Source organism: Cervus elaphus, chromosome 16 (genome assembly GCF_910594005.1).
Source record: "Cervus elaphus chromosome 16, mCerEla1.1, whole genome shotgun sequence".
Classification (NCBI taxonomy): domain Eukaryota; kingdom Metazoa; phylum Chordata; class Mammalia; order Artiodactyla; family Cervidae; genus Cervus; species Cervus elaphus.
The window spans coordinates 2,112,828-2,126,745 of NC_057830.1; the positions used below are offsets into that span (position 1 = coordinate 2,112,828).

General features: G+C 48.5%; 1 protein-coding gene across 1 annotated transcript in view; it reads left to right on the top strand.

Moving 5' to 3' along the window:
• Positions 1 to 12,175, top strand: part of DCDC2C (doublecortin domain containing 2C) — a 65,244-nt gene extending 53,069 nt beyond the window's left edge. Inside the window, exons 10-11 of the mRNA XM_043927832.1 lie at positions 8,690 to 8,737; positions 12,150 to 12,175. Coding sequence (XP_043783767.1) covers positions 8,690 to 8,737; positions 12,150 to 12,173 — 72 coding nt within the window. The 3' untranslated portion in view covers positions 12,174 to 12,175. The remainder of the gene's footprint in view (positions 1 to 8,689; positions 8,738 to 12,149) is intronic.
• Positions 12,176 to 13,918: the final 1,743 nt, after the last annotated feature.

Here is a 13,918-nt window from a genome sequence, read left to right on the forward strand (position 1 = left end):
AGGCCTGGCGTGCTGCAGTCCATGGGGTCACAAAGAGTCGGACACGACTGAGCGACTGAACTGAACTGTTGGGACCTTCAAATGCTGTTTGAGAGGCTCCCCCCTCCACAATGATTGTTCTGCAGTCTTTCCTTCTACTGAGGAGGAAATGGAACCATCTCTTTGCTTCTTTCAATACCATAATGTTTGGTAATTTCCCTCTCACAGTAGAAGTATCTTACAGCAATTTCGAATCTCCAGTGAGGAAGCACCATGCGTTCAGTGTCTGTTCAGGCGTAAGAGACTCTGCAGTGCTCGGGCACAGGAAGACGCTCTAAGACGCGGACTTGTCACCTGATTCACGAATCGCTGCTCTGTCGAGCCTGGCCCAGAGACTGCAGGCTTGGGGAGGGGGAGCTAGGGGATGGGAAGGGGGTTAGGCTTGTCTCGTTTTTAAATGTATTTATTTATTCACCTGTGTCAGGTCTGTGGGGCTTCTCAGGTGGCACTAGTGAGAAAGAACCTGCCAGCCAATGCAGAAGACGTAAGAGATGTGGGTTCAATGCCTGGCTCAGGAAAACTCCCTAGAGAAGGAAACCGCAACCCACTTCAGTGTTGTTGACTGGAGAACCCCATGGACAGAGGAGCCTAGTGGGCTACAGTCCCTGGCGTTGTAGACTCGACACGACTGAAGTGACTTACTATGCATGCACATCGGGCCTCATTTGTGGCACTGGGGGTCTTTACTGCCTCAGGCAGGATCTTTGTCGTGGTGCCTGGGTTCTCTAGTTGTGGTGCCTGGGCTCTGGAGCGCAAGAGCTTAGTAGTCGTAGTGTGCGAACCACTGCATGTGGGATCTTAGTTCCTTGACCAGGGATTGAACCCACGTTTCCTGAATTGGACGGCAGATCCTTAACCACCAGACAACCAGGGAAGTACTTAGGACTGTATTTTTAATGTAAAGTTTCTCTTCTTGCTTGCTATATATAAGAACATGTAATTAAAAATAAAGAATCAGATTTAAAAAGTAACAAAAAGATATCTTAATCGGTGAAGCTGGTGGCTTCTTTTTCCTAATTCTAGTTCGGAAATTCTCCTTGCAAATGGTGAGCTTGAAAACTGTGAGTTTATTTTCGGTCTTGGAGGTTTGATGTGTAGAGTGATGATGGACTCAGGGCACCACTATTTGAGTTAACGCACAAGCATCTCTTGTTTATAATATGCTGAGTGAATTAAATAGTACTGTATCAGATTTTGATTTGATTTGATACTTCAGGGTGGTGGTTCTCAAACTTATTCTCAGGAAGCCTTTATATACTTCAATGAATTGTGGCCTGCAAAGACCTGTGTTTTTGCAGACCAGGGTTACATCTGTCAGTAGTTACTATGTTGCAGTCCCACCAGCAGGGGGTGAGGGTTCTCTTTTCTCCGGAGCCTTACCAAAATTAGTTACTTATTGTCTTTTTGTTGTTAGCCACGCTGACAGCTGTGAGGTGATATTTCACCATGATTTTGACTTTCATCTCCCCGGTGATTAGCGATGCTGAGCATCTTTTCAAGGGTCTGTTGGTGGTTGCTCCCTTTTTGACCATTGGTGTTCTTTCAGCTTGGCTCCGGTGTCCCTTTGACGAGTTTTGTTGTTTTACGAGCTCTCTTTGTTTCTATTGCTACAGGTGTGTCCTTGCTCCTGTTGCTCATTCCCAGCTGTCTGCCTTGGAATCCCGTTTATCTGAGGAGCCCGGGTTGTAAGCCCTCACATTCGGCAGCACTCTGAAACTCCTGGCTGAAATCCGCTTGCCCTCTGTGGCGGTCCCTTCCTCCTGTGCTCTGCTCTAGGGAAGCCGGCTCTCTGTCCTTTCTCTCCTAGGGGAGTCTGTCTGTCCTGAGAGTCCAGCCTGGTTCTTGCCCTGTGATCCCGCCTCTCCCAGGAGTTCACGGTTGTAATTCTGTGGATAATCTGACTTTTTCTTGTTAGGATGGGAGCCATTCTCTTTGCAGTTCCTTACATTCCAAGGTGAAGCTGGGTCATTCTGATGTGGGGGCTGTTTGAGAAGACAGGATGGTCATGGAAAACAGTTACACTTGGGAATCAGTGTGAACTGGGTCCATAGGTCCTGGTCTCCAGTATGGAGTCCAACAGAGAAGGGCTGGACCCTGAAGCTGGACTAAGGGAACTTATCTGGTCCAGGGTGACCTGTGGGCTTCCTTGATCTTGGTCTGGGCTCCCAGGCCAGGCCAGAGTAAGGCCGGCCCATGGTGGACCATGGAGAGGTGGGCGGCCTTCCAGCACGGGCTGTGTGGTTTGGCACGTCACTCTCTTGCATGTGTGACAACCTCTGGCGGGCTGACCTTTGTTGCAAACATCAGTTCTCAGCGTCCAGTTGTAGCTGGATGTTCCAGTCCCAAGGGCTCTTGCTTATGTTCAGAGAGCAAAGTATCAGCTGCTAACACTGACGGTTTCTATTTCAGGAAGACAATTCACGAATGTCTTTTAAGAAAAAGTTTCCCTTAAGACACAACACAAAGAAAAAAGGTATGTCATGTAGATGTTGAAGAAACAGAAATGTATATATCCTGTAATAATTCAGCCATGCGCGGGGACACGGTAAGATCCTGTTATAAACAGATAGTCAGGTTTGTCTCCTGAAACAGGAGTTAAAATATGCATGAACACTTGACAGAGCAAAGGTCTTAGTTCCTGCCCCCAGAGCCTCGTGGTGATAACACCACCCAATGAGAGAGCCCTTCCCCAGTTTCTTCCATACCTATTCGTTAATGATCATAATGGTTTATACTTGTAGTTTTAAAAGCAGTTTACAGGAGATTTTCCCGTACACGCCTTCTAGTGTAGCATATCAACCATGAGGCGCAGAAAATGATGTATCACAGTATTAAATGACGCAGTGTGTTGCAGACTGTGAAGATGGATGCCTTCTTAACCATTTGTCTTTTTATCATGTAAGTTGGGTATTTTATGAATGAGGAAACTGAGGCATAGACAGGGTGCATGCTTCCTAGGGCCAGGATGATTTCCTAGGTTCCTGAACTTGTAACATTGTAGCCAGAACTCACTCCAGGGTGTGTCTTCCTTTTTTTGTTTGTTTTTGTTTTAAGTCATTATTGAATTTGTTACAGTATTGCTTCTGTTTTAGGGTTTTGGTTTTTTGGCCTCAAGGCATGCAGGACCTTAGTTCCCTGACCAGGGATCAGACCTGCACCCCCGGCATCATTAGGTGACGCCTTAACCATTGGACACCCGGGAAGCCATCAGGGTGTGTCTTCTGAGGTCTGAAGCCTCACGCCTGGGGGTGGGGGTAGAACCCTACAGTTCACCCCAGGGCTTGAACGGCGGCTCAAATCTCTATCAGCAGCGTGTTTGCTCTTTCAGTTCAGTTCAGTTGCTCAGTCGTGTCTGACCCTTTGCGACCCCATGGACTGCAGCACACCACGCCTCCCTGTCCATCACCAACTCCCAGAGCTTGCTCAAACTCATGTCCATCAAGTCAGTGATGCCATCCAACCATCTCATCCTCTGTCGTCCCCTTCTCCTCCTGCCCTCAATCTTTCCCAGCACCAGGGTGTTTTCAAATGAGTCAGTTCTTCACATCAGGTGGCCAAAGTATTGGAGTTTCAGCTTCAGCATCAGTCCTTCCAGTGAGTATTCAGGACTGATTTCCTTTAGGATGGACTAACTTTCCTTTAGGATTGTATGCACTTTGGGTGTACTTTATTCCCCCTACAAAGCACCTACAGACTCCTTTCTCTGAAGTGTGGTGATTACAATCTTCGAGACAATCGTGTCCTGTGAAAGGAGCCAGTAGTCAGGATTATCCAACACTGTGGCTCCCCCGCCCTTCCCCTGTGGCCTCCATGTGTGGGGACCTGTGGTTGTTCCCCTTGAGGAAAGTAGAGGAGGCGTGTTTGCCACAGGAGAGGCTGAAGAGGTCCCCAGCAGCTCGTATGGAGGCAGGTCAGCCCCGACTCCTGTCTGGTGGACAGGGGATCACCCATCACATCTCAACAGCCGACTTCTTTTAGCATTTATACATGGTAAACCCTGGTGGCTCAGATGGTAAAGAATCTGCCTGCTAGGCAGGAGACCTGGGTTTTATCCCCGAGTCAGCAAGATTCCCCGGAGGAGGAAATGGCAACCCACTCCGGTATTCTTGCCCAGAGAATTCCATGGACAGAGGAGCCTGGTGGGCTACAATCCATGGGATTGCAAAGTCGGACTCAACTGAGCGATTAACACAAAACGTAGATTAAACCAACCCCGGGGGGAGCCTTGAAGGGAAAAGAGAGCTGAAGGAACAGTTGACGATTTCCCGTGGAAGAGGTGAGCGTGGAGTCTAGTCAGACCCCAGGAAGCAGAGCCACCAGGAGTCGGAGCAGGCCCAGCGAGGCTGGGTCAGGGGAGGGGGGTGCCTTCAGGCTCCAAGACGGCAGAGTTCATTGCGCAGCATTCTATGCTGTTTCTCACCTATATCCTGGGAGGAGCGACAGATCCAGGAAGACAGGGTTCCTCAATCTGACCTTGTGTTGTGACGTTTGGGGTTTCAATTTTAAAATTGCATTGTAAGTGTCAGTGTCTCCACAATCAAAATCTTTCAACCACAATTTCCTTTGAATGTGGGGGAATGTCTACCTTTCCATTTTCTACTCTTCTTGGTAACTTAAGAGAAAATCCTCATTCATAAATGCCAGTAAAGTGATCAGAGAAGATATTCTGTTTTCAAGAAGAGAGGTTTTTATAAAGTGGATCCCAGGTATTAAAAGGTGAAGGTAGTATTTACCCTACAGGGGAGCAGACAGCCACGTGGGCCCCAGGTTCCCGGTTAGTGGCCAGAAAGAAACGTGCTGAGCATCACAAATAGGCGTGTCCTTGCAGTTGAAGGGACTTCTAAGTGGCTCAAATGGTAAAGAATCTGCCTGCAATGCAGGAGACCAGGGTTCGATCCCTGGGTCCGGAAGATCCTCTGGAGACGGGAATGGCAACCCACTCCAGTGATCTTGCCTGGAGAATCCCATGGACAGAGAGGCCTGGAGGGCTGCAGTTCTTCGGGTTGCAAAGAGTCAGCCACAACTAAGTGACTCACACACACACACCTGCAGTTCAGGGTGTGTCTAAGCCCCTGCTTCTCCTCCTTGCTATTCCATTTTCCACAAAAGGATGCTCACGAGGGGACAGTTCACCCCAGAGAGGCGTCTCCATGGACAGAGTCCACCCCGTCTTCCCTTCCAGCCTCTCAGTGCCATTTCCCTGCAGTCAAGGACCTGCGTACTTGAAAAAAAACCCATTAAATGCTGTCGGCTTTTATGGAGCCTTAAGTATATACAAAATGTGTATTGAACCATCTGCTGTAACAATAATTTACAATTCCTGCACAGGCATCTCCTTCTGATTTTTATTTTCATTTTAACCACCTTGCCAGGTGACGATCGTCATTTTACAGAGGAGGAGCCAGAGTGATTACCTGTCTTGTCCTTGGTGGCAGAGGTGACAGTGGAAAGAGCAGGGATTCAAGCAGCTCCGCCCGCTTCCCCCTCCCCACTCTTGCCGGGGAGGCGCTGAGCTGGGTGCTGGGGATGGTGAGCTGGGTCATGGCTGTGGCCCCAGAAGTGGGGCTTAGGGGGGGCTTCTCCGTAACGCCCGTCCTGAGCGCCCGATGAGGGGGCTGTGAGTGATGTCAGGACCCCCTGCCCTCCAGTTTGTTTGCAAGTGCCTCTGGGCTCTGCCTGGGTGCTCCGAAGTTCAAGGACAGCCGCCGAGGCCTCTGAGCAGTGTTGCACCCACGCACAGGACACAGAGCTTTGGGAGCTCACCGTGGCCCCACGGAGCTTTGTGCAGGGGAGGGCGTGAGCCTGTCTCACACCTCACCCGGACAGCGTTACCTTCCCTCCTGAGTGCTTCCGGCTGTTAACACCCATCCATCCTGTCAGCCTGTGTAATCCGTGCTTCAAAAATCTCGGAAGTCTTACTGGTCGCTATACTGTTTCCAAAACACTGCAGCGCCTTACCTTTTGTGAGAGTTTACAAGTTTCATTTTTCTAGGAGACTAAGGCAGTTTTAAGTCCCTGAAGTTTAATTCAAAACAGTAATACTTTTTTTTCTAAGAATAATTTTTGACTGTGTTCCATTCCAGTCTTGTGCTGTGAACACCATGCATCCACCATCACGTCTCATTGCGCTCTCGCAAGTGCGCAGTCCGCAGTCACTAACCAGGTGGTGCTTCCTTCCGTTCGTAAAAGACCTTGGTTCAGTCCCTGGGTTGGGAAGATCCCCTGGTTACTTGAGAGACCTGCTTAGTGATATTCTGTGATCCTTTACTTCGATGTAAAGTGATGCTTGGGTTTGCTACATGGGACAAAGAATGGTAAGCACTGCCCCTGCATCCAGAGTCTGCTAACAACCCTAGACCACGGGCTAAGCTGGTCCAAGAGGCGGGGTGTAGCTACTCCAGGGAGGGGGAGTGGGCAGTACAGTCTCAAGATGTGAACGGCAAAGAGGCTGAGGTGGTTTTAGGGGCGAGGAGGGATAAAGGCTTGGGAACCCGCTTTCCAGGCATGTGGCAGAGTGAGCAGCTGTCGCTCAAGAGGGCTGCGGGGAGACCGAGTCCTGGGGAGGATGTGACTTGGGTCGGTTCCTGCAGGACACGCCTCTCCATCAGCAGTCTGCATCAGGGAATTTATCTTGAGGCTGTAAAATCAGAGATAAGTGCTTATTTTATATCTCCAGACTTCATCTAGGTTACAACTTAAAACAACAAGTGGTGGGTCTATGACTTAAATTTACTTTCATTTGGGGGGGAGCCTATTCTCTGTTTTCCAAGTTTTCTGTAATGAGCAGCACATGTGAATGTAGAAAACAGAATTATTTTAGGAATAAAAACCCTTACCGGTTGCAGGAGAGCTGTTGAATCTAGAATCAACAGAGTTGATCTGTGAATCTAGGTCTCCTGTTGGGTCTTTAAGTCACTGTCAGAGAGTCTGTGAATTCAAACTGCTCTCTGATGTGATTTGTAAAAGGGCCTGGGGCTTCCTGGGTGGCTCAGTGGTAGATGCGGCTTTGATCCCTGTGTTGGGAAGGTCCCCACTCCCTCATTCTTGTCTGGAAAACCCCATGGACAGAGGACCCTGACGGGCTATGGTCCACAGGGCTGCAAAAGAGTCAGACATGAGTTAACAACAAAAACAACAGCAAACCGCAGAGACCCGGTGAACGTCTGCTGATTGTTTGAAACGCGCCTTGCTCACGGAGAGGCCAGATGCCTGCATGGCTGTCACCAAACACAAAAATAAATGCCCTCTAACTTAGGGTTCCTAACTGTCACAACGCAATTACCCCTGAAACCAAAACATTGGATTCGTTTTCACAAATTTCAGCCTGACATCTTAATTCATAACGAGCAGCTGTAGTAGACTCCGGCAGTCTCAAAAATGAGTGAAAATGAAGACAAGATTTTGAAGCAAGTGTTGATCGCAGGACTTAACAGTACGTTCAAATCACACGACTGTATACCGGGCATTAGGGGGCTGGTTTGTGGACAAAGGCAATGGTTTTTCTGATTCCATCCAACTGTTGTGGTTCGTGGTGGCCTCTGACCTCCCACGACTGTCAACGAAATCAGCCGTCTCTTGAAAATCTCAGTTCTCACTCCTTTCCCCTCGGCTCCAACGTTCAGATTCTCTCAGCTGCTGTTGCTGGCAGTCTGATCTCTCCAGTTATCTCTCCTAACAGCTTCTCCGATTTCTTCCCTATTGACCCGCAGCTCCCCCAGCTGCTCTCGTGTCTGTTCCGTCTCACTTGCCAACACCTCAGGTCTTCAGAACAGCCTCAGTCTAGTTCTTTTTGGCCCCTGAGTTCAATTTAACTGGAAGGCTTATTAGCAAAAATATTTGCGTGTTGATTATGTCAGCGGAAACGACACACTGAGTGTTTCGGAGCGCGTCTGTAACAGAATGACCGTTTCATGCTGTGCTGGTGGATTGGCAGAGATGCTCATGAACTTGAAAGTACCTGAAATCAAAGCAGAATGTCAGATGAGAGGCTCAGTGGGTGGATCGGCAGAAGTCTTATTGCATTTATTTACGTTGTGCTTGTGTGTACCAGCGCTTTGTAACTTGCAAGTGTTGACGTAAATCGCACATTTCTAGTTTTAGCATTTTTCACTGGACACGGAATATTATAATTTTCCTGCCCGTTACTGTTGAGGTTTTTGACGAGCAGCTGCCATGGAAACTGAGTGACGTTGTCTGATTGGTGGTGGGGTACACCTGACATGCGCACTTTCCAGGTTCCTGGTCTGGCTGGAGAGCCGCTGGCCCCCTGGGGTCCCTTGTGTGGCGGAAAGGAAATACCAGCACGTGCCCCCCACTGCCCACTGGGAAACTGCAGGAGGGAGAGCTGGAGAAAAAAAAAAACACCTTGACTAAAATATGCTCTTTTTCTTAGAAGAAGAGAAACAAGAAGATCAACATTCCGTCGCCCCATAGTCTCAGAGACCACGGTTGGCATAACATTGGTCTGACCTCCTGAGTCATAATGCAGGGTCCTGCTTCCACGGAAATGGCCCTGAACGCCTCTGCTCGCCTCTGCGTGCTGGCATGCCCCGCGTGCTTTTAGCCGTGGGTCTCACTCCACCGTCTCATGGGACGGAAACCTTTCAGTCGGTGTATTAATATCTGGGTTTTCCTTTCTTTCTATTTTCAGCACCTCTCAAGAACCTCAGCAAGAATAAGAAAGTGGTTCCGTTTCCTGGTAAGAGAATGGCTATCGTGATGGTTTGTGGGGCGCCTGGGAGACGGGTCCTTGGCAGTTACCCCCGGAAATGTGTGCGCAGCGCCCCCGCTGGGCCACCCCCGGAACTTCCATTTGGGGGCAGTGTCCACGCAGCCTGTCTGGCTTGGAGCAAAAGCTGACCCTCTGGTGACTGTGCTCTGACCTCTGCAAACCCTCTTTTGTATGGCACCATATTTAGGCGGATTGACAAAGGAGGGTTTTCACTCAGCAACACAGTCACACTGTCTGTCAGCCAGTGATTCCATCCAGGCAGACTTTGCATTGTTGAACTATGCAGTCATTTTAAGATTTCACTGTGTTTATAGCATTTTATAAGGAAAAAGAAAAGAAGAGGGGAAAAAAAAAACCTTGTCCTTGGAGTAAGAAGGTGCAGGTTTCAACAGGGGACTTGAGACAAATATGGAAATTTTTAGGGCCTGAAGTGACACGTTTTTAGCCACATTTGAGGGCCTGTTGGATTATGGGTTCAATTCTGAAAGGGTGCAATATAGAACAAGTGTGCAAGGTCAGAGACACCTCACTGATGATTGCATTTAAAAGGTGATGTGAACTCAGGGATTTTTGAAATGTGTTTTATTACATATTGATACAGCACGTTATTACTGTATATTAATGTTTCATGCAATTTCATATTAAAGAGTATGATGATCTGTTATTCACATCTCACTACCATTTTTAATTTTGCACATTCTAAGTTTATATGTCTTTAGGGATGCTTTACCTATGGGACTAGATACTGGTGGTCCATTTATTATTTATTCCCTTTTTTTCATTTATCAAGCATTTTCCAAGTACTTTCCATGTGCCAGGCTGAGCTGAGCACTTGGGAAAAAAAAGATGCCTAGGACACAACGCCTGCCTCAGGCAGCTGCCAGGTGGGTCCTGGGACCCAGCAGAGGTCAGCACGCCTGCCGGTGCAGGAGGGAGCCTGGAGGAGGTGCTAGGCCGGTGTGAGTGGCGCGCAGTTGCACCTTCCTGGGGGTTTACCAAGTGCAGTTTCACCTCCCCCTGCCTCTCACCTCCTCGGCCTTTCATTTTCATATAATCGATTATTACCTTGTGAAGGTTTTTAGTCTTTCTTCTATAACAATCCCCTCCTTTGTTTTCTCTCTTTAATCCTGTTGTGGTAATAATAAGTATCATGCGTACAGTTTGCCTTCCACATCCGTGGAATCAACGAACTGTGGATCAAAAATATTAGGGAAAAAATTCCAGAAAGTTTCCCAAAGCAAAACTTTGCCAAGTGCAGGTGACCGTTTACAGTGTCTAACTGTCCTGCGCAACAGCTGCTCAGATAGCGTTTGCATCATGTTAAGCGTTCTAAGAATCTAGACATGATTTAAAGTATATCGGAGAACGTGCCTAGGTTGTGTGCAGACACCATGTCCCGTCATGTAAGGAACCGGACATCCGTGGGGTCCCCGGAACCACACACGTGAAGGGACCAGTGATCACAGTTCACTGTGGCCTTTGATCATGTATCACCATGATCTTACATTTCTGAAGATCCACTTTCACCTGTTTTTTTTTTTCAAGAAAGAAATAACTGAGACCCAGGAAGAGAAGGCAATCTGTCCAAGATTATTCTGAATGTAGGTAGACGAACCAGCACTCATGAGTCACTTAAATCATCCTTTAAAAAGGAAACAGAATAGTGGGGAGTTGCCCACCCCGAGCTCGGCATCGAGTGCTGAGAGAATTACAGGTGAGCTCGGAGCCGCTCTGCCGTTCTCTGGAAGCTCATTGCTCCCGGGTTGGACACAGGTGGACGCAGACACAGATAGAGGCTTGTGCTGGAGACCCTGGAAATGTCCCGGGGAGAGAGTGGCTGACATCCCAGGCCAGGAGAGAGGATGCAGGGGGCGACAGGAGGTGTTACAAAGGAGGGGATTGTGCAGGTGGACTGCAAAGGGTCAGGGGGTCTGCTGGAGGGGTGGGCAGTGCTGAGAAGGAGGTCAGGGCAAGGGGGCCAGTGTGGAGGGGCGGTGGGAGCCAGCGGTGCAGCCGGAGCAGAAGGATGTTGGGGGGCCATGTGAGGGGAGAGACAGGGACGCAGGTGCCCTAACCCGGGTCTGCTGTGTCCCTGAGAGCAGGCGGGGCCAGGTGCCGGTAAAGGTATCAGCCCCGGGTCTCGGGGACGCGACACTAACCACGGGGTGGAGGCTCTCCTGGGCATCTCCCCTCCCAGCGCTGACTCAGGGATCTGGGGGCTTCATGATGCTGCCACCTTCCAGAGGAGAGGAGAGACAGGAGGTTACATGAGACCCTCCCCAGCTCAGCCGGGAACAGGGCTTCACGTTCTCAGCCCTGTGGTCGGACGAGGCCTTAGCCCCCCATCCCAGGTGCGAGCTGGCTGGGAACCATCCGCAGCAGCTGGATGCTAGGGCGGGAGCACAGCTGGGTCCGCTGGTCACTGCTGCCACGCCCCGGGTGTCACTCTAGGAGCCCGGCCTCTGTCCTGTAGATGATGTTAAAGCAGGGAGATGATGTGATCAGGTTCGTGCTTTAAAATCATCACTCTGACAGCAGGAGGCGGGGACGGGAGAGGTTGAGTGTTACTGTCTGTAACGTCTATTAGATGGCGTGGACCATGGAGTAGGGCTGCACAGGAGAGACGGACTTCAGGACCACATGGACCAGACCTGGCCGCGGAAGGGATAGGAGTGATGCAGCTGACGCTGGAGCTGGGCTCTCTGGATTGGGCTCTGGTGCAAAGTTACTCCTGCAAACAAGAGCAGGAGCAGGTTTGGGGGGAAGGAAGGTATCAGCGTGCCAGGGTGTGAGGCACCTGGCTTCTCCTGGGTTCTGTGAAGCTCCAGCTGAAGGCATCTTTCCTTGGGCTGTTTCCAGCGGTGGTGTTTTCAGGTTTTAGGGACATCCTCTGCTTTCTGACAGCAGGGGGATTTTATTTCTGCAGGATTCGCTTGGCGTTGGCGAGCACGGTTGGGCTGGTGGGAGGTTGGTCATCACCCAGGAATCCTCCTCTCTGCTTAGGCAGTTTTTCATGTGTTGGCGCCTCTTCTGGAGAACAGCGGCTCTGGATTCTCCTGCACTGATGCTTTCTTTTTAATTTTTATGAAAGTGCCTTCCCTCCCTCTGTGACTCTTAGAAAAATCAAGCCTTCCCAGTAGCTTGTCAACTTTTAAACAGTGAATGGACATTTCTAAATGAGAGTAAAAGCGATAAAACATGTAAAAGCACTTTGTCAGTATAATGTCATATGTGAAAACTATTTTCTTAATATTATCATTGTCATTTTGGAATCAGTGATATAGTAGCAGTGCTTGTCATTTTATGATTTAGTTCATGTGGTTTAGATGGCTATTGTGTTTACTGGTGGTTTTGTTTTATTTTGTTTACTGAAAACAAGAAAAGGAACCAAATGACGTTCTAGAGGAAAAAAATACACCTGTACGGCTAGACACCCCAGTTGAAAAAGATCAAAGAGAACCTCCAATGGGACAGCAGTCACAGGAGCCTTCGCCAGGACAACCAGACGTGAAACTCGACAAGCAGGAATCAGCTGAACAGTTATCCTTGGGACAACCGTCCCAGGAACAGGTGCCCGACCAAGAAGAACCCCCTGAACCGGCATCCTTGGGACAGCCCTCCCAAGAACAGCTGACTCAGGCAGACGACAAAGAACAACAGATACCATGAAAACAAAGTATCAGCCTAGCTGTGAAGAACAACAGTCTGAAGCTGGAAAGATCGAAAGGCAAATGCAAATAACATTAGGCATTTTTTTTCACATGATGCTGAAGAGGTATGGCAGTAAGATGTTACAATTGTGAATTTCATATTTTGGTGCCCAGACATAAAGTTTTCAAACAACGATTAAGACTAAATGTATCTGGAATTCTTTCTTCTGTTCCCTGAGTGTAAAGCTGGGAGGGAGTGGTTGGTGAGATTGAATGGCCATCGTCACGTGGCCTAGATCATCCCTCTTTCTTAGAACCTCGCCCATATGTGGCATTCCAGAGCGACTCAGCCATCCCCAAAATGATACATATTTGCATAGTTATCCATAATTAATTCTTCCTATCTAAAAGTGATTTAAGACATAATTATAATACATATTGGGGCTTCCCAGGTGGCGCTAGTGGTAAAGAATCAGGCTGCCAGTGTAAGAGATGCAAAAAAACCCGGATTCAATCCCTGTGTTGGGAAGATCCTCTGGAGGAGGAAAATGGCAACCCACTCCAGTATTCTTGCCCGGACAATTCCACAGACAAGAGGAGCCTGGCGGCTACAGTTCACAGGGTCACAAAGAGTTGGACACAGCTGAGTGACTGAACATACATGTAATACATGTGATATATAAATCTACATACAAACATATCTGCATCACTTACACATATGCCTGCACATACATGTCAGAAATAGGCAATAGAGCCCCAGTAAATGGTGTATTTTTGTTGGTGAGGAGAATGGACTTTCAAGTCAGACTACGCAACTGTGACCTTTCCACTCACTAAGTACGTGAACTAGGTCTGTGTCTCATCTGTTAATTGGGGCTAACAGTAATGCCTGACTCAGGTTGTTGGGGTGATTGACAGTGATATCACTTATTAAAAAGCCCTTCGAACAAGAACACATGGGAGGTACTAAAAGCGTTGGCTGTCCCGTCATTTCATTTTGGTGGTTGTCTTCTCTGTTAAATGAGAGAAGGCAAGCTGGAGTTTCTGCGAAGATTATTACCAGATTTGACTCTTCGGAGGGTTACCTGAGGTGCTCGACTGCTGAACAAAGCTGGCAACAAGGATTTCCGGATTGTCGAGCCCTTGTTAAAAATCACACCAGTTCTTTACCATCTGTTAATTAGTAATACAGTGTTTGCCTGTGGAAGGAGAAAGGAGAGCTATTATTTCACCATTTCATGGTTTCTTGGTGTTAGACCTGACCGTAGCATTTGTTACACCCTAAGGAGGAAATTGCAATCAAATGGAAACCATCTCCATCTTGTCTTTAGATATTTTCAGTTAATCAATACGTTTCTCATGGAGAACCCATTGACTGACCTGGCCCCATTCTCACTATGTTTTATGAGAAGGAATTCAGAGCTGTATGTCCCAGTCCCTTTGCCCAAGGCCTCAGTCCTGGGTCTGGTGTGTGTTACTTCGGAAAGAAGATGGGTTT